The 27,851-nt window shown below is 41.8% G+C and overlaps 1 protein-coding gene across 2 annotated transcripts in view; it reads left to right on the top strand.

The window, feature by feature from the left end:
- Window positions 1–27,851, top strand: part of PRKCH (protein kinase C eta) — a 231,082-nt gene that overhangs the window by 114,663 nt on the left and 88,568 nt on the right. For both annotated transcript variants that reach the window (XM_043918912.1, XM_043918913.1), the window contains exons 3-9: window positions 3,302–3,452; window positions 9,220–9,254; window positions 11,112–11,200; window positions 12,705–12,834; window positions 15,801–15,928; window positions 19,199–19,342; window positions 19,520–19,693. In XM_043918912.1, the coding sequence (XP_043774847.1) occupies window positions 3,302–3,452; window positions 9,220–9,254; window positions 11,112–11,200; window positions 12,705–12,834; window positions 15,801–15,928; window positions 19,199–19,342; window positions 19,520–19,693 (851 nt within the window). The remainder of the gene's footprint in view (window positions 1–3,301; window positions 3,453–9,219; window positions 9,255–11,111; window positions 11,201–12,704; window positions 12,835–15,800; window positions 15,929–19,198; window positions 19,343–19,519; window positions 19,694–27,851) is intronic.

Below are 27,851 nucleotides of genomic sequence, written 5' to 3'. Positions count from 1 at the left end.
CAAGACATGGAAATAACCTAAGCATCTATCGATGATGAATGAATACAGAAGCTGAGATAATATATACACAATTAAATATTGCTCAGCTTTAAAAAATGAGGAAATCTTACCACTTACATCAACGTGGATAGACCTTGAAGGTATTACGCTAAGTGAAAGAAGTCAGACAGAAAATGACAAATACTGTATGATCTAAAAAACAAACAGAAAAACAAAACAACCAACTCACAGAAAAAAAGGATCTCAGATTTGTGGTTACCAGAGGCAGGCTGGAGGGGGAAGAGGAATTACAGGAAGGCGGTCAAAAGCTTTAAACTTTTGGTTATAAGATAAATAATAACTAGGGATATAATGTGAACAGCATGATGACTACAGCTAACATTTCTGTATTATAAATAGGAAAGTTGAGAATAAATCCTGAGTTCTCATCACAAGAAGAAAATATTTTCTTTCTTTTTATTATATCTCTATGAGAAGATGAATGTTAGTTGAACCTGTTGTGGTAATCATTTCACAGTATTTAATCAGACCATCATGCTGATATGCCATAAACATATACAGTGATGTTATGTCAGTTATTTCTCAATAAAACTGGAAAAAAACATTGACAGGTATTGTCAAATTGGTTATCAAAAGAAATCGTTCTCGAAATAGATACATGTGTTGAATGCTACCATGTGTCTATCTTTACCCAAAACCTTTTTAATGCATTACTTCATTCAGTCCTTGGGGGAAAAAAAAACCTAGAAGGAAGATAGTACCTGATTTATAGATGAGAACAGGGAAGTTTAGCAGGATAAACACATCCAGAGCACGGCGGGGCCAGGACTAGAGACAAGTTTATCCTCCTCCCAGCAGAAGCTGGAGGTGCTTCTTTCCGTACCAGGTTGTAAGAATGGGCATGTTAACCATCTTTATAAGTATTTGCCAACCTAAGAGGTAAAATGCTATTTACCTCGCGATTCTTACATGGCTATCTTGGATAGGGTTGGACATCTTTGGCATGCTTAATTTCTGTCTGCATTTATAATTTTATGAGTTGCCTGTTCACTTCCTCTGCCCCTCCTTTTTACTAGATTTTTATCTTCTTTTCTAAGTGATTTGTACATATTATAAATGTAATAGTTTGTCATGTGTTGCAAATCCTTTTATCCCCAGTTTGTTTCAACTCTATTGACAGTAGGACTTTAAATTTCATAGGTTACAAATCCGTGGATCTTTTACGGCTGTAGAAGTTTGTTATCCTTATCCCATTCTAGGAATATTTTTCCCCCCTGTGGTTTCTTTCTTTCTGTAATTTCCACCTTCATATTTATCTTAGATTATTTAGGTGTAAGAAGTGAGGTAGAGATATTTTCCAAAAGGCTACCTAGTTGTCTGTACACTGCTTATTGAATAAATCCATCTTTCCTACTGATTTGAACCATATTATCTTTCAGCCAAATTGATTTCTAGTTTTGGACTGTTCTTGAAGGGGTAAAGCACTGTTTAAATTATTTTAATTTTAGAATATGTTTTAACATGTACAGCAAGTCCTCTCTTACTGAAATTTTTGAACAGCTTTAAAATATTTATGGTACCAAATAAACTTTGAAACAAATCATTGAGTTTAAAAACATCCTTTGGGAATGTTGACTGTGATTTTGTTCAGTTTAGAGATTAGTTTAGAAAGAATTGGCAACTTTATAGTATTGAGTGTTCCAATTTAAGAACTTCATTTTTACACATCTTTTCATCTTCTTCAATTGGTTTTATAGTCTTTTTTCATATAAATTTTGCACTTCTGATAAATTATTTCCTAGATAGTTTGGTTTTTGTAGCTATATGAATGGGATTTTTAAGATTATTCTAATCAGTTCTTTTGACATAATAAATACCTTGGCTTTTAATGACTTATTACTGTCCATCATACTGTACTTATTTTTTAATAAATTAGGCTAAATTCTCCTGAGTTTTCTAGTCATACATTAAATAACTTAAAATAATGGTATCTTTGGCACCTTTTCCTGATAGTTTGATCTTTAATTTTCATATCTAATAATTTTAGCAATTACTTTCAGAATAATATTAAACAATGGTGGTGAGAATTAGTCTTATTCTTAACTGTCACCGGAATTTTTAAAAACTTACCATTTAGCTTTTGATTTGTGAAATCATGTGTTAGTCATGTTAAAAAGACACTCTTCTAGTCTTTTTAAAAGAATTTTTTATTGGATTACAAGTTAAATTTTACCAAGTGCCTTTTTAACATCTACTGAAACTGTCATACTTATTCTTTTACCTATTAATAGAATAAGATATAATAGATTTTGTAATAATATGCCCATTGTTATGCTTCTGAGAAAATTCCTACTTGGTCACAATGAGTTTTTCTTTTAAGGTAATGCTGAGTAGTGCAGTTGTTTCTGGTTATTTGAGTATAATTGCTACTGAGAAAAGTCTACCTAAAATGACAGAGGTAGTCCTTAAAATCTTTATAATTTTTTCTAAAGAGTTAGACTATTGTTTTATGTAATTCTTAGTGAATTTTGATCATTAATTATGTTTACACAGAAATCTTCTACTTTTTTCCCAGGTTTTAAAATTTATTAGCAGATTATTCTTGTATGATTCCTCTAATTTCCTTTGGAGCAGTGATTTATTTAAAAGCATTATTGAAGAAGGAATCTTTATTTTATAATCACAAGTCTCTGCATACATTGGGAACATTCTAGAATAGTAAAGTGGAAAAGATCATTTACTATCTTTAAATGGTGCACAATTCTCAAGTCTTCAGATTAGGAGCCACTATCTTTAAAATGTGAGATTAGAAAAGGAACTTTGAGTATATTCCCAGTTAATTTCTATGTATTCCAAATTCACAGAGATGGTGCTGGAAATGATGCTTTGGGGCAGGGCTCTCACTGTGTAGGGGGCAATTCCGTCACTAAGCTTTTTGAGGACACTAGCATGGAAGGAGAGTAATGAGGATTCCTGTTTGCCAGCCAGTCAGTGAATCTAAGGTCCTGGACAGCTGGACAGGTACCATGAGACCATGTTGCTGTCACATACTGGGACATCGGAACCCTGGGGACCCCATGCTCTGTGCTGGAGAGACTAGTCCAAGATAGTCAGGCAATGGGAATCTCAGAGTTCCATAGGTCCAACAAAGCATGATGATTTTTTGGGCAGTTTTGCATCTTGAAGAAAGAAAAAAATAATAATCATCTGGGAAGTATTTGAACTATCCAATTTTCTCATACATTAGGTGCAGATAGATTCATTACACTCTTTTTTTTCCCCCGCTTCTTTTAATATATAGCTACTCTCCAGAGAGACCGAATCTTCAAACATTTTACCAGGAAGCGCCAAAGGGCTATGAGAAGGCGAGTCCACCAGATCAACGGACACAAGTTCATGGCCACGTACCTGAGGCAGCCCACCTATTGCTCTCACTGCAGGGAGTTTATCTGGTAAGAGGCTCCTTGGCTTCTCTCCTGCCATGAGCTGAGACTTCCTCTGGTTGTATGTGATTTCAGCAGAAAACATGATTATTAAGAATTGTTTTAGAATCTGATTTTTCCCCTCTTATTCTAATATGTTGACCTAGAAATTTTAATTCCCAAACCAGCAGAAAAAAATTATACAATTTACAGATTAAGTTTTACATGTTATTTCTTTCGCTAGTCATTTTGGTAAAAATGTTAAATGAATCATGAACTGATCAAAAAGCAGTAATTAGAGAGAGAGGCTAATCAATTAATAAATGGTCTGCCCCTGAAGAGGAAAGAAATATCAACAGTATTTCTCTAAGAAGGCATGAATCACATGATGACTTACAGAAATTCTTTCAGCTATACTAAGCATACAGCGGCCTTCAGCCTTATCATATGTAGCTGAAGGTAATAGCTTTCAGTGACCACATACTATAATCCCTGGCCTTTAAGAATAATTAAATAATTATTTAATAATAAGAATAATTAAGATAATTAATAGTTGAGAAATTCTAGATGATTTGGAATAATCTTATTATATATGTCACTCAAGCTTAAGTCTAAGAGGCAAATCTATAATGTGAAATAAATTTAAGTAGTAGTTACCTTCAGTTAGAAAGTGAAGGTGAAGTCGCTCAGTCGTGTCCAACTCTTTGTGACCCCATGGACTGTAGCCTGCCAGGCTCCTTTGTCCATGGGATTCTTCAGGCAAGAATACTGGAGTGGGTTTCCATTTCCTCCTTTAGTCTTCAATTAGAGGCAACGTTAAACACATTTATTTGCAGAGAGAAAGAAGAAACACTCCCTCACTTGCACAAAACATACTCACACACACCCTTCTCAGAAGGAAGAAAAACACTCTTGCATCTTGCTTTTGTTGCAAACTTTAGTCATTTGGAAGGAAAGTTATGACCAATCTAGACAGCATATTGAAAAGCAGAGACATTACTTTGTCAACAAAGGTCTGTCTAGTTAAGGCTATGGTTTTTCCAGTGGTCATGTATGGATGTGAGAGTTGGACTATAAAGAAAGCTGAGTGCAGAAGAATTGATGCTTTTGAACTGTGGTGTTGGAGAAGACTCTTGAGAGTCCCTTGGACTGCAAGGAGATCCAACCAGTCCATCCTAAAGGAGATCAGTCCTGGGTGTTCATTGGAAGGACTGATGTTGAAGGTGAAACTCCAATACTTTGGCCACCTGATGCGAAGATCTGACTCATTTGAAAAGACCCTGATGCTGGGAAAGATTGAGGGCAGGAGGAGAAGGGGATGACAGAGGATGAGATGGTTGGATGACATCATTGACTCGATGGACATGGGTTTGGGTGAACTCTGGGAGTTGGTGATGGACAGGGAGGCCTGGCATGCTGCAGTTCATGGGGTTGCAAAGAATTGGACACGACTGAGCAACTGAACTGAACTTGGTCATTTTGTTTAAGGCAGAAACACTTGATTCATTTCTGCATATTGATCAATTGCTTTGTATTATGTGGGGTTTATCCCCAAATCACTGCAGATGGTGATTGCAGCCATGAAATCAAAAGACGCTTACTCCTTGGAAGGAAAGTTATGACCAACCTAGACAGCATTTTAAAAAGCAGAGACATAAAAAAAATTAAAAAAAAAAAAAAAAGCAGAGACATTACTTTGCCAGCAAAGGTCCGTCTAGTCAAGGCTACGGTTTTTCCAGTGGTCATGTATGGATGTGAGAGTTGGACTGTGAAGAAAGCTGAGCACCAAAAAATTGATGCTTTTGAACTGTGGTGTTGGAGAAGACTCTTGAGAGTCCCTTGGACTGCAAGGAGATCCAACCAGTCCATCCTAAAGGAGATCAGTCCTGGGTATTCATTGGAAGGACTGATGCTGAAGCTGAAACTCCAATCCTTTGGCTACCTCATGTGAAGAGTTGACTCATTGGATAAGGCCCTGATGCTGGGAGCGGTTGGGGGCAGGAGGAGAAGGGAACGACAGAGGATGAGATGGCTGGATGGCATCACTGATTCGATGGACATGAGTTTGAGTAAACTCCAGGAGTTGGTGATGGACAGGGAGGCCTGGCGTGCTGCGATTCATGGGGTCACAAAGAATCGGACGTGACTGAGTGACTGAACTGAACTGAACTGATGTGGGGTTTTTGTGATTACTTTGGATTTTATACCTTTTAGCAAGTCAGAATCCAGGCTTAGCTTATGTTTCTGGTCTTTTAAATCATGAACAGGGTCCAGTCTATTATCCTTTTAAAGTATTACTGAAGTCAATTTGCTAGTATTTTGTTGATGATTTTTTGCTTCTATGTTTATCAGTGGTATTGGCCTGTAATTTTCTTTTTTTGTGGTATCTTTCTCTGGTTTGGGTATTAGGTTGATGATGGACCCATAAAATGAGTTTGGAAGTCTTCCTTCCTCTGTGATTTTTTGGCAGAGTTTCAAAAAGATAGGTGTTAACTCTTCTCTAAATGTTTTGTAGAATTCACTTGTGAAGCCATCTGAGCCTGAACTTTGGTTTGTTGGGAAGGTTTTTTTAATTATTATTATTAAGGATTCAATTTCAGTTCTGGTAATTGGTCTGTTATGATTTTCTATTTCTTCCGGTTCAGACTTGGGAGATTGTACTTTTCTAAGAATTTTTCCATTTCTTCTAGGTTGTCCATTTTATTGGCATATAGTTGCATATAGTAGTCTCTTATGAGCCTTTGTATTTCTGTAATGTCAGTTGTAACTTCTTTTTCATTTCTGAATTTATTGTTTGGGCCCTCTCTTTTTATCCTTGATGAGTCTAGCTCAAGGTTTATCAATTTTATCTCTTTGAAGAACTAATTTTTAGTTTCATTGATCTTTCCTATTGTTTTTTAGTTTCTATTTCATTTGTTTCTGTTCTGATCTTTGTGATTTCTTTCCTTCTACTAACTTTGAGCTTTGTTTTTTCTTTCTCTAGTTGTTTTAGGTGTAAGGTTAGGCTCTTTATGGAGCTTTTTCTTATTTCCTGAGGCAAGGTTGTATCACTATAAACTTCCCTCTTAGAATTACTTTTGCCACATCCCATAGGTTTTGGATTGCCATGTTTTCATTTTCATTTGTCTCTAGGTATCTTTTTTTAAAATTTCCCTTTTTATTTCTTCAGTGACCCATTGGTTGTTTGGTAGCATATTGTTTAGCCTCCACATGTTTGTGTTTTTTGAAGTTTTTTTCTTATAGTTAATTTCTAATCTCATAGTGTTGTGGTTGGAAAGATACTTGATATTTCAATTTTCTAAAATTATTGAGGCTTGTTTTGTGGCCTAGCATGTGATCTAGGAGAATGCATCCTGTAGAATGTTCCATATGCACTTTGAAAAGAATGTGTATTCTTCTGCTTTTGGGTGATGTGTTTTATAAATATTAATTAGATCCATCTGGTCTGATATGTTATTTAAGGCTTGTGTTTCCTTATTGATTTTCTGTCTGGATGATCTGTCCATTGCTGTAAGTAGTGTATTAAAGTCACTCAATATTATAGTGTTAGTGTCAATTTCTCCCTTTAATGATTGTTAATATTTGCCTTATATATTGAGGTGCCCCTATATTGGATGCATGTATATTTACAGTTGTTACATCATCTTCTTGGATTGATCCTTGATCATTATGTAGTGTCTTTCTTTAGCTCTTGTAACAGTGTTAATTCTAAAGTCTATTTTGTCTGATGTAAATATTGCTATTTGAGCTTTCTTTTGATTTCCATTCACATGGAATACCTTTTTCTATCCCCTGGCTTTCAGTCTGTGTTTCTTTAGATCTGAAGTGAGTGTTTTGTAGGTAACATAGGTGAGTCTTATTTCTGTGTCCTTTCAACCAACTTCATTTACTAAATGAAGTCAGACAGAGAAAGACCAATATCATTTGATATCACTTATACATGGAATCTAAAAAATGACACAGAGGAACTTAGTTACAAAATATAAATAGACTCACAGACATAGAAAACAAGCTTATGGTTATCAAAGGGGGAAGGAGGGGACAGGGATAAATTAAGGATTCATGATTAACAGACATCCACACATATATATATATAAAATAGAAAAACAACAAGGACCTACTATATAATACCAGGAACTATATTCAATATCTTCTGATAACCTATAATGGAAAGGAACCTAAAAAAGAACCTATGTATAATGAATCACTTTGCTGTACACGAGCAACTAATGTAACATCATAAATCAACTATTCTTCAATAAGATAAATTTTAAAAAAGAAATGACCCTAACTTTGTACACATTAAAAAGTTAAATAAAAAAAAAGAGAGTCTTGTCTAAACCAAAGGCCCTATACTGGTTGTTGATATGATGAAGCCTAAAGTTATAGTCTTTAAGAAAAGATTCCTATTCCATTTTTAAATGAGAAAAATTAGCATCTCTGGCAACTTTGAGCCCATTTCTCTTCTTTATATGCTCCAGTTAGCTGTAGACACACCTCTCCCTGGGTTTGCCCAACCAGAAGAGTGACTGTCCATTGCTGTTTATTTCATGTCACACCATTCAACTTCTCTTCTTTACATGACCTGGCTACTACAGGTGTTTAGTAGGCATTTTGGGTGAGAACTTGTGATCTCAACTAACATTCTAAATGGAAAGTTGCTTGATAATTTAACTAAATTTTTTCTACCAAGGAACTTTAACTCCCACCTACCTCCCCCTTCCCTACACACACACTTATAATAGTGGTATATGTGTTTTATATATATATGATTAAGCATATAGACCCTGGCATTCATTCTCATCACCAACTAGATATGTGAACCTGGACAAGTTATATAACCCATCAGTGTCTCTTCATCTGCAAAACAGAGATGATTATTTTATTTTTTTTACATAGTAAATTTTATGTACACTAGAGTGCCAGGCACTGGTCTAAGTCTTTATCAACTAACTCTTTTTATCTTCATGATGACCTTATAAAGTAAGTACTGTTATCATTGGGCCTTTTATACATTAAGAATCAGTGACAGAAGTTAACAACTTGCCCCAACACATATCCAGGCCATCTGACTTTATGATCTGTGCTCTAGGTCATCCTATCATGTCTGCTACCTCACATGGCCTTTGTGAGGATTAAGTGAGATAGTACATGTTAGCTGCTTGGCTCATTGCCTAGCACATCCTACAGGCTTAGGAAAATGATCTTTATTAATGAGGGTGAAAATTGTATCACTGTCACTCAGAGACTGTATTAGGGAGAGACAGAGATGGGAGCTATGAGCGTGATGGGCATCTTGTACTTCTCCCCTGTGGACTCTGGGGTGATGTGGGCACAGAGAAGAGGAAAGATGCCTCAGGTCAGTCAGGTCCACTGGACTCACCTGTTTACCTCTGTATGTATATCTGCATATGCTTACTTCACCTTCTGCACATCTTTATGTGAGCGAGAATGCTCAGTTAGGTGGTAGAGTGACGCTTCAGCCTGAGGCTCAGTCACACACAGAGAAGGGCTTATTTTCACTAAGGACTAGGGGGATTGCTACAGAGGTTGGTAGAATGAGAATTGGCAATACTTACCTGTTTTTATGATTTGGAGTATTCTAATTTGTCAGTTTCCTTTTTGTCTCACGGTAACAAGCACTCAAAAAGGCCATCATCACTGCTGTTTCTCTGAAATTTTATTTTTTATAAAAGACTAGAGGATGAAATTTGTTTTCCTTAAGTGCTGTAATTATAGGAGTTGTTGCTGAAGTGTTTGACTAATGGTTACTTTTTTCTGTATTGTCTTGAACCAGGGGTGTATTTGGAAAACAGGGCTATCAATGCCAAGGTAAGAAAACATTTTTGAAAGTATATTTAATCTTGTTCCTGTGTTAAGTGATTATACCAAGCAGAAACAGGGTACATTCCATTAATATTTTGATAAATAACTTTCTGTAGGTCAAATGAGACCCCATAACAGCATTATCACAACTTGATCAAATTGACATTTATAGAATACTCCATCTAAGAGCAGCAGAATACACATTCTTCATAAGTTTCCTAGGAAAATTTACCAACAGAGATCACATTCTAGGCTATAAAACCAACCATAACAAATATAAAAAAATCGAAATCCTGAAAAGTATCTTCGCAGACAGCAGTGTAATTAAACTGAAAATCAATAACACAAAGATAATTCAAACACTTCCAAGTATTTGGAGATTAAGCAATATATTCTAAATGGCTCCTGGGTCAAAGAAGACTTAAAAGGAAATTTAAAAATATTTTAAACTCAATGAAAATACAGTTTATCAAAGTTTGTGAGAAGTAGTGAAAGCAGTGCTGAGAGGAAAATTTATAGCATTAAATGTACAGATTACAAAAGAAGAAAGATCTAGAATCAGTAAGTTTCCATCTCAGAAAGGAGAGAAACTTAAGCCTAAAATAAGCGGTAGAAAATAAATAATAGTGGGAAACAGTGAAATTTAAATTAGGGAAACAATAAAAAAAAATCCACTAAATCCAAAGCTAGTTCTCCAAAAATATCAATAAAATTAATAAACCTGTAGCCAAGCCGACTGTGAAAAACACAAATGCCTCAGAATATAAATTTTTTCTATGTGAAGGATTCCCTCATATAAAAAGACCAGTTAGCTCCCTGGGCACTTTCAGTTTGGTTCTCCTGAGAATTCGATCTGCTGAAAGCTAGATTTGTTTTAGATTATAGTACTGTTTACTGACTTGTCATCTGTCTTTATGTATTTAATCCTGGAAACTTTCGTATGTTCTTGAAAGATCTTAAAAATGATGTGTATTTTTATATTGCTTCATTGCTTTTTAATGGAAATTGGACTCTATCTACACTCTGTTAGTTATCGAAATGAAAATGAAGAAAAAGTTATTTATAAAGTTTTAGCTATTCAAACAATTGATTGAGTCGTTCTGCAAATACTTAATGAATGCCTACTTTGTTCAAGTCATCATGCTGGCTGGGAATCCTGAGTACACTGGAGGCCATATATGGAACAATTTAAATGAGGGAGGCCAGCTAAAAGTTTAGGAGATCAGAGGAGGAAGAGAGTTTCAGTCTAGAAGGGAAGCCATGGGGAGTGAGTTTCCATGAAAGAAACATTATTAAAAGTTGTGTCCTATTATAAATTTGATTTAGTCAAGTGATAGGAAAGGAAGATATCCTAGGAATTGAGAAGGACATGGACAGTGTGTGGAGGAGGGTGAAGACTTACTCCAGGAAGAGCAACTAGTCTAGTTTTTTAATGGGACAAAAAACCTTCAGAGAAGAAATGTGACAAGTGAGTCTCGGGTGGGCTTGAGAGAGCCTGAAACTCACCTGGAAAACTTCAGCTCTGTTCTGACTGATAGTGAGACACGAATGAGTGCTTTAGATCCTGGGGCTGAGGATACCAGCATCATACTGTGAGATGATTCCTCTGGAGGTGGGCTCAGGAAGGATTAAAGCCAGGAATGGTGACATTGGTTCCAGATATGAGTATGAATAGCGTGAGCTTCAGCAAAGGCCTGAGTTAGGGTGAGGGTAAGGAATATAGGAAGGACGGGAGCACAGGCTTCCCGTGAGCCCAGCATCTAAATCAGGCCATGTTGGCATGTGCAGCCCTTATTGCTCTACTGAAACTGGCTAGGCTGTCAGCCTCTGATAAATGTATAACTGCTGGATTTGATTCCCTAGTGTGCACCTGTGTCGTCCACAAGCGCTGCCATCATCTAATTGTTACAGCCTGCACTTGCCAAAACAATATTAACAAAGTGGATTCAAAGGTAAGATAGCAGTTTGCTGAATGTCTACACATGCTTACGTGTGCACATTCTCTCTCTCCTCTCTGCCTCCCTCCTTCCTTTTCTCTCCCTCTCCGCCTCTGTCTCTCTCTTTCTCTCTCTCCCTCTGTCCCTCTTTGCTGCGCCCCCCACTTCCCTTCCATACTCTTTGAAGCCAACAATGGTATCAGAATTGAAATGTCTCTCCTTTTTATATTATGGCATTGTGTTTCTATACTTGCTTAGCTTAACCTGTCCTTAAGATAATTCCATTAGTGATCAGCTGGGTAAAAGCTCTAGGGATCAGTTCTTCTAATATGAAGAGAGATTTGGAATTGTGAGAAGTTCACTGAGTTTGGCATTGGATGACTGGTATTTGAATGTAGAATCCACCCTCTGCTAGCTAGCTTCTCTCTCAGCCTATATCTTAAAATAGGATCAATACTGCAAGATACAACTGATGTGATAAATATGTTAACTGTAAATTGCACTCCCTAAACAAAGTGACTGTTGGCTCCTTCCAGCCTCTCAAGGAATTTCAAGGAGGATGTTTATTTATACATAAATTCTTGAACTTCACTCTTGCCATTTTGCGTCCAGCTGAGGTGGGTATAACAGTGTAAATTCTGAAGGTAGAAGGCAGGTGAAGTATGACCAACAGTTAGTGGTAAATTCACAAGTGCACTGAAGAGTCTGGCTCTGAATTGATGGTCCTTTACAGTGTACGCCCAGGATTGCTATGGAGTACACATAGAGGCGTGTGTTCTTTCCTTTGAGAAAGAGGCCAGAAAGGTTTCAAGAGGAGTAATATAACCCACTCCTTGTTATGCGTGGCTCTGTTGTTATCGCTTTAAATTTGATGTAGACTATAGAGCATATGCCTAATCTAATTATTTGCTGAAAATAGTTTGTGAGATTACACCTGATCCAAGAAGTGATTGTACCTGACATGAAAGCAGAATCTTTGCACTGAGATACCAAAATGCAAAGACAGGCAGAGGCTGGAAGGGCGGAATAAGATCACCACTTGAATGTCACTTTGGAATGAATTCCTTAGGTGGTTCCATGTCCTCTGGGTACCACCTTCTGCCCTGTCCTCATGATATAATCGCTTTTTGGAAGAACTTGTGATGATAGTAAGTGTATATAGTCTACAAAAGGCTTGTTTAATCCTGAAGTTCACAGGTGCTAGGAAATAGACATAAGTGTGAGGGGATTGGTAGGGAGAGACACACAGCTTGAATATAAAAGATGAAATGAAAATTCAAATTTCTTTTAATCCCCCAAGATGGAGAACAATCTTGGGTACCACATGTTTCTGTCCGGTCTTGTTCCCTAGAACACGTGCTCAATCTGCATTGTCAGGCCGGGGTAATTCGTTGCTGCTGAGCAGTAATGAGGCACCCACCTCAGGAGTTACAGCGGGCTTTGATTTGGTGGGCTCCCGTTACGGTTTTCGCGGAACGTGTGACATTGCAGCTCTCGTCCTCCCGTTTCCTTTTCACAGACTGCTGAGCAGAGGTTTGGGATCAACATCCCACACAAGTTCAGCGTCCACAACTACAAGGTGCCGACGTTCTGCGACCACTGTGGCTCCCTGCTCTGGGGTATAATGCGACAAGGACTTCAGTGTAAAAGTGAGATGCTGGCGGGGGGGGGGGGGGGCCCGCTTCCTCATGAGAACACCTTGCTGCGAGCTTTCCAAATTCTGCAGTTCAGAATCTGACCTAGAACTCATGGTTTCAGATCTTTTATAAACAAACATCTCTGTGATTCTAGATCGAATGAACCCCTTGTCAGGCATGTAGAGAGACTCTGGATCGAATGTACCCCTTGTCAGGCATGTAGAGAGACTCTAGATCGAATGTACCCCTTGTCAGGCATGTAGAGAAATCTGATCCACAGATTTCCCAGCTACAGCATGTTTACACAGTTGCTAAATTAAATGTCCCATCTGGTTAGCTAGCCTACTGGCCATCCTCTGTTTAGTGCTGAGTACAGGCTAGTCCTTGTGTATTTCAGTAGGTATATGAAAGAGGAAAAAATGGCATCTGGTCAGAAATGGAAGCTAGTAGGAGGTGAGGTGGTCAGCAGAGAAGGTTGGGTTATGGGTAAAGAACTGGTAAGAGAGGTGGTCTGATGACCTCACCAGAAATAAGCAGAAATTGAGTTCCAGAGGCATAGCTGGAGCTGCCCTGTGTCTTGTCAAAGAGCTTGGTAGAGATCAGAGGGTAGGCGGAATGACGGACTCTTCAGCTTTGACCCCACGCGGGCTTGCACTTCAACAGCTATGCCCAAGGAAGCCTGGGTTTTGAGCTTTTGCCTTAGCAAAGGGTTGGGAAGTGTGGGGGCTGATCCCTGTCCTGTTAGGAGTTGAGAGGCTATTGACCTGGAGTCATCTCTCACTGAGTGTTTCTGTAACAGTCTGGCTGTCATGGGATGCACTGTCCCCTGCTGAAATACATGTGGAGTTCAGCTTAAAGCCTTAGACACGTTCTAAGTCACCAGAGGAAGGCAGAGTTCATGTCAATAAAACTGGGCAACTTCCACTGGCTGGACTTACCAAACCTGCTTCTATTACCAAAAAGGGGCTAGTCCCTTGTTTTTAAGAAAGGCCAATTCTTTTGTTTCTCCAGAGCCCCATTTGATTATTCTTTGTTCATGTGTTCTTTGTGTGTGTGGGCTTACCTGGTGGCTTAGAAGGTAAAGAATCCACCTGCAATGCAGGAGACCTGGGTTCCATCCCTGGGTTGGGAAGATCCCCTGGAGGAGGACATGGCAACCCACTCTAGTATTCTTGGCTGGCGAATCCCCATGGACAGAGGAGCCCCGAGGGCTACCGTCCATGGGGGTCACAAGGATTCTTTTTTCATAGATACGTGAAATAAATTCTTTTTTGACCAAAATAGCAGACAGTGCCCATATGGCTTTGTTTTAGGCACTGCTTGATCATTAGCTGGGTGGTGTCCCTTTCTAGGGTGAAAGTCACTTTCTGCTCTTGTATGCTCTGTACAGAGCCATGGGTGGGGCTCATCTGCATGGTTCTTGTGCCTGGTGGTGCTGAGGGTAGCACACCTACAGCGTTCCGGCTCTTATAATTTTTGCTTTTATGGTCACGTGGTGCTTTAGAAAAGCCACTACTGGCTTGTATGTGTCTGTACCAGCCTTCCTGAGAGGAAGATGTGCTATGAAGCTAATAAAGCTTAAGCCTCAGAGCCCCTCCCTTGCAAGGCACCTTCCACGGTCTCTACTTGATGGGGTGTTCTTTTTCTTTTTAAATGATTTTATTTATTTATTTTTGACTGCGCTGGGTCTCTGTTGCTGTACATGGGCTTTTCTCTAGTTGCAGGGAGCAGGGACTGCTCTGTAGTTGTGATACACGGGCTTCTCATTGCGGTGGCTTCTCTTGTTGGGGAGAATGGACTCCAGGGTGTGCGGGCTTCAAGTAGCTGCGGCTCCCGGGCCTTAGAGCACAGACTCAACAGTTGTGGCACGCCAGCTTAGCTGCCCCACACAGCATGTGGGATCTTCCCGGACCAAGGATCGAACCAGTGTCTCCTGCACTGGCAGGCGGATTCCCAACTACTGAGCCACCAGGGAAGCCCCAGAGAGCTCTTCTTCTCAAAGAAGGCAACCCTAAATTGCATAAATTCAGCCCCCACAAAATCTGGATCTGTGCATCCTTCCAAAGATGGGCTGACGCACCCCAAACACATATCATGCTGCTTCATTCCTGCCTCCCCTCCGCAGGGCCAGGTCAAGAAACCATATCAGAACCTTGTCCTGATTAAACCTCAGGGCTTTCATCATCCCAAGTCAGCTTCCTGTGCGCCAGGAGCTTCGCTTCGCTTCGGTCTGCTCTTCCAACCGCCACTTACTTTGACCTTTAAAACAGTTGCTTTTCGTCACCCATGAAGCCACAGGCTGCAAGCCCTGAGAAATGCAGCCACACAGGATGCCGCCTTCTGAGCTGTGAGGGCCACCCAAAGACAGTGCTCAGAAAGAAGGCTGTACTTAGAGGTTTTTCTCTCAGACTCACCATTTCACTGTTTAAACAGCCATCTACACATGGCTTTGCGATTGCTACTTTTTTTGGAGAGGTACAAGAAGAGTATAAAGTCACTTGGCATGTGTCCTTGTTACTTAGTTGACTGAGCTGTCCCTGTGATGAGCATTTTAATCTGTGTTGAATCATGCTGGGAAATCAGTGATGACAGCTAAAATGTAACATAGTTGAATGTCTTTCATCAAGTTGTGGTGAAAAAAAAAAAAAGGTATTTGAAATTTCTTATTCTTCAGTATGCTAGGCTTTCTGCTTCTGCACAAAACAGAAATAGAGAAAGTCAGGGATTTACTTACACTCTGCCGCTGCTGCTAAGTCGCTTCAGTCGTGTCCGACTCTGCGCGACCCCCATAGACGGCAGCCCACCAGGCTCCCGTCAGGGATCATTATTTGTGTCGGTTGAATTTTAAGAGAAGATGGAATTGTTCAGCCCGTGCAGTTGCCCCGTCACAGTCTTTCAGGTTATCACGGTTCTGTTTCGCATCTCATGTTGACGTGGCTCTTTTCTGAATGTGGATTCCTCTCTCCTCTTCCCTCCAGTATGTAAAATGAACGTACACATTCGATGTCAGGCGAACGTGGCCCCAAACTGTGGGGTAAACGCAGTGGAGCTGGCCAAGACTCTGGCGGGAATGGGCCTCCAACCAGGAAATATTTCTCCAACCTCGGTGAGCCTTTACTGATTTCACATATTGTAATCTGGACATCGTTCCCAGATGTGGTGAGTCCTCATATCGTGTGTGGCGTAATCCAAGTCCTAGTCTCAGCAAATACGGTAAATAGATTTACTGCATTTTTAAAGAACATTTTCTTCTGCAAATAAGACTCTATATTCAGTTATGTAACAACACATAGTGAGTGTGCAGATATTGCAATAAGCAGAAAAAGGATTTTTTTTTTTTTTTTGGTAAATCAGCTTCCTGTCATTGTGGTCTGGTGAAAAGCCTGGAATCCAGGGGCCTGGGTTCTACTCTTGGTGGGGTCCCTGGGTGTACAGTTGACCAGTAACTGTGGGCCTCTGCTTCCTCCTCTCTGAAGGCATTGAACTTGAAGAGCTGGCATTCTCCACAGCCCTGGAATCCAGTGTGAAGGTTTTGTTTATGGACCGTGAATTTATCTCTGGTCCAGCCACAGACAGGAGTTCCTTCCTCTTGGCTCTCGGGGGGTGGGTGGAGCGGGTCTGTTGCTGTGTCCGTTTTGTCTTCTCCCTTCCCTGAGTGACCCATACCCTCCCCTGGTCCATTAGAGCTTCAGCCGCATCCTTCTGCTGCCTTGCTAGTTGGGGTCTGCCGAGAGCTGGGGAAAGATCCACAGCTATGGCTTGGCTTCTAAAATGTGTAGCTTGATGTCTGGTTCAGGAAAATTCTAGACTGAACTGGCAACTATTTTTGGATACTTAAGAAGAAAAGTGCAATCACTGGCAGGTGCTTGGTTGTCCAAAAAATGTCATCACTAACCATCCCGTTTCCTCTTTTTTCACTAACCACCTCTACCAGGTGGAGGGCCCCACCTGGTAGATCGGGGCCTTGGACTGACACTGTATTTCTTGATTTGAGGAAAAGTAAAGTGAAAGTGGCTCAGTCGTGTCCAGCTCTTTGCAGCCCCCTGGACTGTAGCACACCAGGCACCTCTGTCCACGGGATTTCCCAGGCAAGAATACTGGTGTGGGTTGCCATTCCTTTCTCTGGGGAATCTTCCTGACCCAGGGATTGTCTCCTGCATTAGGAGGTGGATTCTTTACCATCTGAGCTACCAAGGAAGCCCAGGTAGTGCTGGTGTTAAAGAACCCACCTCCTAATGCAGGAGTTGTAAGAGACGCAGGTTCAATCCCTGGGTTGGGAAGATCCCCTGGAGGAGGGCATGGCAACCCACTCCAATATTCTGGCTTGGAGAATCCCACGGACAGAGGAGTCTAACGGGCTACAGTCCTTAGGGTTGCACAGAGTCAGACATGACTGAAGTGATTTAGCATGCATGCTCGCAGACAGCAGTGCCTGAAGATTGTCAGGTTAAGGCTTTCAGCCTGCCCCAGAGCTTCTGAAACTCCGTGGGAATGAGCTGAGCCATGCAGCACAACCTCCAGGAATGGGCAGGGTCATATGCCATTTGAATCAAGTGTCTTTAATGTTCTGACACTTAATAGTGAGAAAACCCAAATTATCTATTATCTGACAGTTCATCACTAAAGAGAGACGTCTTTAGTCTCTCAAAAGAGAAGAATGGGTTAAAAGGAAAAAAAAGATTGAGAAATACTGGCTTTAAGTTTTTTGGCTAGGGCCAGCCCAACCAGGGGAAAGATTTAGGTGGAGGAAGTGAAATTCAAGCTGGTAAAATTTTTCTGTCTTTGAAAAATTTATGAGGAAAAACTATTAAAACAATTGGATTTTTAAAAAATGATCCATTTTTTATCTTCAATCACTGTTTCACGTGGTTGAGTAAGTACAGTCCTTGCAGTTTCAGGCTATTGCCCAGCTATTTACTGCAAACATTGCTTAGAAGTTGTCCCAAATTAGCTGTTTTTTTAATAGGTCAAATGCTCCAAGATGTTAGACTTCTGGTCTCTTGTCTCTTCTGGTCTGCTTGTCTTATAAATATCCCAAGATGGACATCTGCACCGTCGCCATGTCTGTAGGTAGCGTCCTCTGCAGGATGGGGCTGGAGAACTCCCCGAAGAGTTCACACCCACCTCTGGTTCCACCTGGTGAGCTAGGAGCTCTCATTGTATTGGCGGTTAACCTTTCTGGAGGGCAAGTTGAGCATGCATCCCAAGTCTTCAAACTTAAATCCTTGGTTCAAAGAGTTCCCTTTTCGGAAAGTTATCTGAATAGATGATGCTAAAGATGATCTTGCTGATAATGATGACAATACAGCTTAGGTTTATTGAATGTGCCAGGCACTGGTCTAAGAGCTTTAGGTGCAGTTATTCATTTACTCCTCATAGTGATCCATGTGGCAGCTGCTGTAACATCCCCTTTGTTAGGAGGGGAACTGAAGCACAGAGAGGTGGGTGACTGGTCCACGGTCACAGGGTTGGGTTGCAGAGCTGTGATTTGAACCCAGGCAGCCTGCTCGAGAGCCCAGACTCCTTATCACTGTGATAGGACGATTTGCGTGCAAGTACGATCACTGAGTGTTATCTATATAGAGAAAAACGGGGGATAATCTGTATGTCCAGTATCGGGGGAGTTATTGAATCAATTGCAATATATCCATAAAATGGATTATTGGACAGCTTTTTAAAACTCATGTTCTTGAAGGACATTTAGAACTGTGGATAATAGGTTAATAGCATGCAATTAACATAATATGTTAGTATGATAATAGCATGAAAAATGTTAAATTAAAATTAATGTTATGAAACAATGATTTCATTGTCTTTTTAAAAATTAATCAAGCATAAAGATAGATGTGTGTATATTGTTTTTATTTTTTGTTGATGAGATTGTAGGTAATTTCAATATTATCCTTCATATATTTGCTCATTGTTCCAATGTTTACATTAATTTTCATTTCTCTTCTATAATTTAAAATGTATATTATAACGTTGCTTCTTTTGTTCTCATTTTGATTTTCTGAGCAGTTGTGAAATCTGCTACTTGTAGGACATGGACACCAGATGGCGCTCTTAGAATGTGGTCACCTGTAGAAAGCAACTGGGTGGACCAGGCTGAGACAGTGTTTCTATATACTGCCATTTGAGCACAAACTGAAACTCGGTGGCTTAGATATATTTTTAAATGATTCTTACCCAAATACAGTAAGCACAGATCAGGAATTTATGCTGAAGCAGCTTTGAATGGCAGAACCTGATCACATGTCAAGCTGTATTAATCGCTCCCCATGAGCTATATTGAGGGGTGAAGCTGCAAGTAAGGTCTTCTCCATCTGTAACTGTAAATCCACGGGGATTTCTGACTCCCTGTATCTCTTCTTTGCAGAAGCTTGTTTCTAGATCAACCCTAAGACGACAGGGAAAGGAGAGCACCAAAGAAGGAAATGGCATTGGGGTAAATTCCTCCAACCGACTTGGGATCGACAACTTTGAGTTCATCCGAGTGTTGGGGAAGGGCAGCTTTGGGAAGGTGAGTCTTAGCTTCAGCTGTCTGGGTTAAAGGAAGCCTGCTCCATGGAGGTTGTTTGTATGTGCAGGGACGTACCCACGTGCCTGTTTCCCGTCTGCCTTCTGCCCCAGACGAGGCCATACCCTGAGAGCTGCAGGAGCTCTCCTGCTCACGCTCCTTCCTGCTGCTTTGCCATAGGTGATGCTTGCAAGAATAAAAGAAACAGGAGACCTCTATGCCGTGAAGGTGCTAAAGAAGGACGTGATCCTGCAGGACGATGACGTGGAGTGCACCATGACCGAGAAAAGGATCCTGTCCCTGGCCCGCAATCACCCCTTCCTCACTCAGTTGTTCTGCTGCTTTCAGACCCCTGTAAGTATGACTCCCAGTCACCATCCCATGGCCTCCTGTCTTCAAAAGTTGAGACTGCAATATGTTGAATTTCATAAAGTGAAGGTTTCATAAAGTGATCAGAAACTTTGGGGGTTGGAGACTCCCAAGATAGGGTCATTTGAAGTACCCAGTGACTTCTGATGACCAGAACCAATGAACTAACCACTTCCTTTCATGCTGTCCTGGAGAAGGATCACTTTGAGGGTTGTGTGTCCTAAGATTGAAAATGTCTTTGTATATAAGTCTTCTCTAGCAGAGTGAAGGTTACAGAAGTCCAAGAAGACAGTAAACATCATGGGCTGCTTATCCTGGTGACTGTGACCTTGGCTTCATTGCTAAATGCTAAACTGTTTCTGACCTGGGGAAAAAGAGTTCAGACCAGGATAGGCCCAAAGAGGGCATCTTGATTTGTAATGTCCCAAGGCCTTGCTCCTGGCCTCAATCAAGGACCCTTTGCTTGATTCTGTGGACTGATCCTGGGATTCTGTCTACCCCATCATGGGGTGGGAACTTCCCTGGTGGCTCAGAGAGTAAAGCATCTGCCTGCAATGCAGGAGACCTGGGTTCAATCCCTGGGTTAGGAAGATCCCCTGGAGGAGGAAATGGCAACCCACTCCAGTACTCTTGCCTGGAAAATCCCATGGATGGTGGAGCCTGGTAGGCTACAGTCCATGGGGTTGCAAAGAGTCGGACACGACTGAGCGACTTCACTTTCATCATGGGGTGCAATTAGCAGGAATGCTTTTGGCTGCAGTTAACAGAATATATGACTGATAATGGTTTACACAATAAACAGAGAGGATGAGTTTAGTTCATAGTAGAGACTTTTTTCTTGAGAAGTCTGATGATAGCACTATTAGGATTGTATGAGATGGTTAGTGTCATTAGGCATCTCTTCCTCTTGAGGTCTCAAGGTACTCACCCTATATCACAGCCCTAGCCATCACACGTCACATGACAGCATCTAACGCAGGAAGCACCGGGAAGAGAGGCAGAAGGGCTTCATGCACTTTCCTCTTATCAGGGGTAGAAAAAGCTTTCCTAGGCTTGAGTTGTAGGCTCATCCTGAGTTGCAGAGGAGGCTGGAAGAGCGAAGATCTAGCCGAGATAAGCTGCTTTGTCACAGTGGGCTCCCAGCCACCTTGACTCATCCCTGAGGCGGGGCATTCTGCAGCCCACTTAGACTGGGCTCAGGCTGGGCTTCTGCTGTCAATGGAGAGGGGAGAGGGCTCCTATGAAGGCATCGGGAGGGTCTGACAGTTATTTCCCAATCTTCTTGCTTGTCAAAGGCATTCTGAAAGAGAGTTCAGGACACGTCCCTTGTCTCTGCCACCATCAGGGATGTAAAGGCCTTGGGAGGAGTGGGATGGGGGCATCACACCTGGTCTAGGGATGCTGCAAGGCATTTCTAGGGAAAGTGACAGCTACACTGGGACCAGAAGGACCGGTTAGAATTAATCAGGCAGAGAGAGTGAAAGGGAGTATGTTGTACAGGGTGAACAGCTCCGGGTGGGTCTACCAGTAAACAGGTCTTCCGTGGTAGCTCAGTCAGTAAACCGCCTCCTAAACAGGAGATGCAGGTTCGGTCCCTGGGTCAGGAAGATCCCCTAGAGAAGAAAATGGCAACCCACTCCAGAATTCTTTCCTGGAAAATCTCATGGACAGAGGAGCCTGGAGGGCTACAGTCCATGTGGTCGCAAGAGTCGGACACGACTTAGCGACTAAACCACCACCAGTAAACAGGAACAAGAAGGGTGCATAAAGCCCACAAGCGTAAAATGTGAGGTTGAGAAGGGGCCTAGTGAGAACTGCGACTGCAGAAGTGGACCAGACCAGGACCAGGCTGTGAGAGCCTTGAAGGCTCTGTTAAAAGGGCTTGTATTTTAGCCCTAAGAATGAATGAAAGACATTTAAGCAGAAGAATGACATACCAGACTGCAATTTTATACCATAAAAAAGCAAATTTTTTGTGTGCAGTGGGTAAGATAAGCCTTCTTCAAGTATTCATCTCCTTTCTTTGATTGAAACTAGTAGTTTCATGTATAGCCTTTCAGAGAATTGTTTGTACACAAAAGCATACATACACACAACATATATGCATCTGTATTTAGTTTTTTTTAAAAAAAACATAAATGGTGGTATATATTGGCATACCATTTTGCACCCTCCTTTTTAAAAACATTTATTTATGTTTGGCTGTCTTGGGTCTTAGCTGTGGCACACAGACTCTGCATTCCTACACGGGGGCTTCTCTCTAGCAGAGGCACGTGTGCTGAGTAGTTGTGACGCTCAGGCTTGGTTGCCCCGAAGTGTGTGGGACCTTAGTTCCCCGACCAGGGATCAAACCTGTGTCACCTGCATTGGAAGACAGATTCTTAACCACTGGACCACTAGGGAAGTCCCCCCACCCCTGTCTTCTTAAGGAAAAAATCCAAAATGGTTTTATTAAGAGAGTAAATCTCTGTAACACATCTTGCAAAATGTATACTTTTTAAAAATTTGCATATAAAAAAATGAAATATAATTGACATTTAACATCGTTTTAGGTGTACAAAGAATGATTTTATATTTGCATGTGTAGTAAAATGAGCACCACAACTAAGTCCAATTAGCATCTATCAGCACACTTAGTTACAGCATTTTTTTCTTGTGTTGAGAACCTTTAAGAAATACTTTCAACAACTTTCATATATTCAATACTATATCATTAATTATAGTCACCACATTGTACATTGCATCCCCATTCACCTTATTTGTCTGAAAAAAACATAATGTATCTTGAGATTGTCTCATATTTGTATATACCTGACTGCCTCATTTATAATGGCTGCATATTATTCCATTTTAAGAACATAATACAAATTATTTAACCTAGTTCCCATTGGTATATACTTAGGTTATACTTAACTTTTATTTCAATCAAATTTGCAATGAGTCCCTTGTACTTTTATCTTTATGTACCTGTGCTATGATTTCTATATGGGGACACTGTTGGAAGTGGTATTGCTTGGTCAGAAATGGATGGATTTATGATTCTGATGGAGTCTAGTGGGCCTTCTCCCCTGTCATGGCTGGAAATAGCTAAGACTTTATCACTTATATACCAGGCACTGTTCTAAGTGCCTTATGTGTGTTATCAGTCTTTATGGTAATCCTGTGAAGTAAGTTCTGTTAGCATCACTCCCATTTTACAGATGAGCAAACTGAGGCAGGAAGCAATTTAGCTTCCAAGTGGCAGATGTTTTAAAGCCAGGCAGTCTGTCTGCTGAGCCCAAGCTCTTTCCACTTGCTGGCCGTATTTCTAAATTCACACTCCCAAACCACATGTGAGAAGGCTCGTTTCCCCTCCTCTCCAGTCATGATGCTGCCTATCATTTTGATGGCTGGAGAGATTTTTTTTTAAAGGTGACTTTGGAGTTCTAACTGGCAGTTCTCCAACAGTAAGTGAGGCTGAGCATCACATGTGTGTAAGGGCCCCTTGTGTTGGCAGAGGCACCCATGCAGCATGGAGATGGATGGAGCAGGGAAGCCAGGAGACAGGAGGACAGGTGAAAAGGGACGCATGGCATGCACTCCCGTGATGTCGAAGCGCCTCGGGGTCCAACCATTAGCTTCCTGGGCTGCAGTTTCCCTTGCACTCCTTCCTCTTGCCTCTCATAGTCTGGGCCCCTGGAGGCCACACCCTCTTCCTCAGAGTCCTCAGTGGCTGCAGGAGTCCTGGAGCCCACGCTGCCCCTGCCACCATGCCCCCGATTCTCTGCTTCCCATTTCTGGGTCCATCGTTCCGTCAGAGCTCGGTTCTGCCCATCCTCCATTGCTACCCGGAGTAACCTCAAAGCATTATTTCCCACATCCTGTGCTTTGTCTACCTAAGTCTTTTGCTGGTCCTCATCCAGCTGTTTTCTCAGAGAAAAGCGGGGTGACGGTTCTGGATTTGAGAACACCCTTGTGAGGAAGGTAAGACTGGTGGGTGGCGCTGGTTGTCCACCTGGGCGTCAAGCTCAGCTCCTCCTCATTTCATGAGCTGGGCAGGACTACATTCAGGGCCGCACCAAAGAGCAGATAGTTTGCTGTGATGTTGGGTTGGACAATATTAACTGGTGATCATCTTTGAGTCAGACAGCTGACTGACATGGTCATGCAGTGGCCACTTAAAGTTATTCTAATGAACAAATAAAGAAGTGTCTCCTGCCCAACTCCAGGGGACTTTTACCTACCCAAGGAAATCCCCATGACTCCATAGAAGCAGTCTAAGTTCTTATGAACAATTAGCTGGTGTTGTAGTAGAAAATAAATTAACCTGAAACAGATTGGAAGGCCTGTAAATATACAATATACCATGCAGAACTTTCCAGGAAAATGTGAACTATAAAATATCCCCAAATATCAGTGTCTTCATGTGATTTCCACAGTGTTCAGCTGATGTATGTGTGTATAATACATGTTCAGTCGTGTGTTGACTATTTGTGACGCTATGGACTACAGCCAGTGAAGCCTTTAACATTGGCCATCTATTTTTAGTGACAGTTTCATATATGGCCACAAGGTGGCAGTCGTTACCACAAGGTGATTTTTATTTCTGCACCAGAGAGGAGCTGACTTTGGGGTTTAAAATTTGTGTGTTGCTGTAGATGTCTCCAAAGCAAAGGATAAGAGTAATTTTCCCCTCCCCTAAGTCTAGATGATAAAGTGGTAGGAACAGGTTAAAAGAATCAAGTGCATTTTTCTTATGCTGAGATAAAGATATGCAATTTTCATGTTGCTATAGTTTAAGCCATCTCTCAGATTTGCAAGGTATCAGACTCTACATATGCATGTTATTTGCTCTCTGCATCAGTCCATCTGTCAGAAGTCCTCAGTCACTATCTCCATTTGCTATTGAAAAACTAAATATGAAGAACAGAAAATGCCGGTTACTATGAGAAATTACAGCAGGTAAATGACTACTTTTCAGCAACTGGGTTTGGCAGGCCCTGACATCTAAAAGAAGATGCTGATCACTGTGTCATGCCAAACTGTAACAGTCACCCCTGCAGAATTTAGAAGGGACCCGAGGTGAGGCGTGGGAGCCACTCCCCAGCATTTGCAATGTGTCACTTCATTGTGAAGATGCTGGTAGAAACAGCACTTCTCTCACTGTCCAGGCCTGCGGAATGAGTGTCTCTGAGGCCCAGGAGAAAGGGAGCAACTTGCTAAGGCTCCCTTGAGCTGGATGGTGGAAACAAGGTTCATCTCTGGGTCAGGCTGACTCTGGAGTCCGGCTCCGTCCACTTGGTATCTTGTACAACATTGAGGTTGTTGATTCAGCATCTGCTTAAGCCCCTCCTGTCTCCACTGGCTCCCCTCCAACCTGTTGATATGGCAGCAGCCTTGCCCTTGGGAAAGGAAGCTGAGTTCTTCCAGCTCTGTTTTCCTCTGTCTAAATGGCTTGCAACTCCCTTAAAATTCCTTTGAGCCTCAGAGTTCTCCTGGTGGAGATGAAAGCAGGATTGCTGTGAGGACCAAAGGCGAGAATGCAGACACACTCTTGCCACATGCATGACATGGTTCAAAAGTGAACCAACTGGGTGTTGTGATGACTGCCTCCTTCCCCACACCAAAACATGTCCCAGGACTCCCAGGGGCAGCACAGACCCTGCATGACGGTGACAGTAAACACTCACAAAGTAGGGATTTGGGAGCGCTTTTTGTTCTTGGTCAAAACAAAAAGATAAGCAAATTTCAAATATTAGATAATTTGTCAAGTTTACTCCCTAGAATTACGGGCCCGTGAATTATTGCCTCAGATTTTTTTTTTTTATCATAATACATGTTACTTGCAAATACATCATTCCATTGGCATTCTCATAAATTTCTGAAATTTGTAAATTCTAATTGTTTGTGAATAATTCATTAATCTGGATCATGGCTTACAGTCTGAATCAATGCTATACTCTTGGATCTGTTGATTTTATTTCTGATAACCTAGCCAAAGAAAGCAACATAAAGAATAAAATGTTATGCATAAATATGTTTAATTTTCAGTGCATAATTTATAATAGGAAGATACTGGAAACAACCTCAGTCTTCAGTGATAGGAATCTACTTTTAAAATCCATGGCTGATTCATGTCAATGTATGGCAAAAACCACTACAATATTGTAAAATAATAAGTCTCCAACTAATAAAAATAAATGAAAAAAAAATAAATAAAAACATACTACTTGATGAAGATTTTGGCCAGTAGAGATATGATTGAATATTAAGTAGTTAAAGATTGTGCGTTACTTTCAGAAGCATCTAACATATATGATATATTGCATACAATTCTGACATCAGCCCTAGAAGATGGGTACAATTATTATCTTTATTTTGCTGAGTGATAAACTGAAGGAGAAGCTAAATTACTTGCCCAAAATTAAACAGAGTAAATGGTAGGACGAGAGATGGGAGGCCAGGAAATAGTACAGAATTTATATTAGCAGTATGAATCCATTTCAGGTTCCTCCTGGGAGAGCAACTTGGCAAACCTGTCCCCTCCTCCTCCAAAAAAAAAAAAAAAAGCCAGAAAGGAAATGATGCTAGTAAACTATCAGGGACTCTTATGAAGGTAGTGGAATTATGGTTGATCTTTTTCTTCTTTGTTCTGTTTGCCAGTTCCTGCAATGTGCTTCTGTTTCTTTGTGGATGGGGTGGGGGGAGCGAGGCCTCCTGAAGCCAGGAGGGCCCAGGTCCGGGCTGCTGGCCTGGGGTACACTGCCTTTCCCAGCCTTTCAGGTTCAATTCACTTCACACTCCTTTCATCTTAATCAGGGACTGTTGTGTCGGCAGCTGAGCCTGCTGGCATTTATGGCCTGGAATCCGGGTCTCCCCACCCCCAGCTCCCCGGGCTCTCCTTGGCGCTCCCGGAGCCTGGCTGAGAGCTGAGGGCCGAGACTGGGAGGAACAAAGAGGCAGGGGCAGAGTAAACAGTGGTCAGATGCCTCAGCCTTTGTGCAGAGACCCAGTTTGTGAGAGCGAAGGTTTCCGTTTGGGAAACATAGGACACACTGTGCCCGGTGCCCAGGCCGCGTTGGAGCCGTGAGCCCCTTTATGCGTTGCTGATCTGCTGCCCTGGGCGGGGGGCGGGGGGGGCGTTACACAGAGCCTCCTTTGACGGGGCCTGAAGCCGGCGCTCTCACCTCCCTGCTGATGGGGTGTCGTCAGGTGTCACCTGCGGGGGGCGCTCCCAAAGCCGTGCACCTGGAGTTCTTGGCGGGGGGCCATCGCTTTCCCTAAGAAGCCGCACCTCGGTGTCCATCAGTAAAGCAGAAACCCTGCCTTTGAAGGGTAGGGTGGCTGGGAATCTTGTGACCCAAGTGCTGTCAGCTTACCCAACCGGTGCAAACTGATTCAGTGCACATAAGTCACCCTTAAAATATGTCTGAAAGTCACCCGGCAACAGGGGTGCAGGGGAACAGTCTGAGTTATTTTCTCTGTCATTATGTTAAATATTAGCAGAGGGGTGTAGGTGTCAAAGAGAGACACAGACAGGAGAGATGGGCAGCAGAGTCATCCTGTCGCCCTGGGGTGCATCTTCCGGAGTCAGGAGGTGACTGCACTGAGCCTTCCATAGGCGAGCTCTGGGTTCTCTGGCCGAGCTAATGGCACCCTTGTCTTGAGGAGGGCCCCCTGCCTGTTATCAGGCAGGAATAAAGGCAGGTTTTCACAGCATAGGCTTTTGTGGCCTTTTATAAAATACCCAAGGAAAGGCCATTTCTTCTTAGCCTGTTTGCAACTGGGCTTCCTCCTTCCACTGAGCATTGAGTGCCGCAAACACAAGGTGGTCTGCTTATGGGTCACTTGGTATAGTTTGCCTTTGGCTCAGATCAAAATAGAGAACAAGCCAGAACGTGGTGTTTCCCAGTTGGGCATGTTCCTGACATTAATCATGTTCCCGCTGGGGACAGAATGCACAGGGGCCGTCTCTGGGCTCTGAATTTCCAGCGGGGGAGGTGGGGGCTGATTTAGGACCTTTGCTTCTGTCCCCAGAGGCATCCCAGCTTCCCGACTATCTGTGACTCAATAGGGTCGTGAAAATGAATGAGAAATAGGAGAACCCGGAGTTCTTGCTGTTCCCTTGGCTGTCTCTGCTCGGGGAGGATGCCAGAACACTTGG

This window comes from Cervus elaphus, chromosome 12 (genome assembly GCF_910594005.1).
Source record: "Cervus elaphus chromosome 12, mCerEla1.1, whole genome shotgun sequence".
Lineage (NCBI taxonomy): Eukaryota > Metazoa > Chordata > Mammalia > Artiodactyla > Cervidae > Cervus > Cervus elaphus.
Note: the sequence above shows the minus strand (reverse complement) of the source record. Positions and strands in the feature narration are given on the sequence as shown.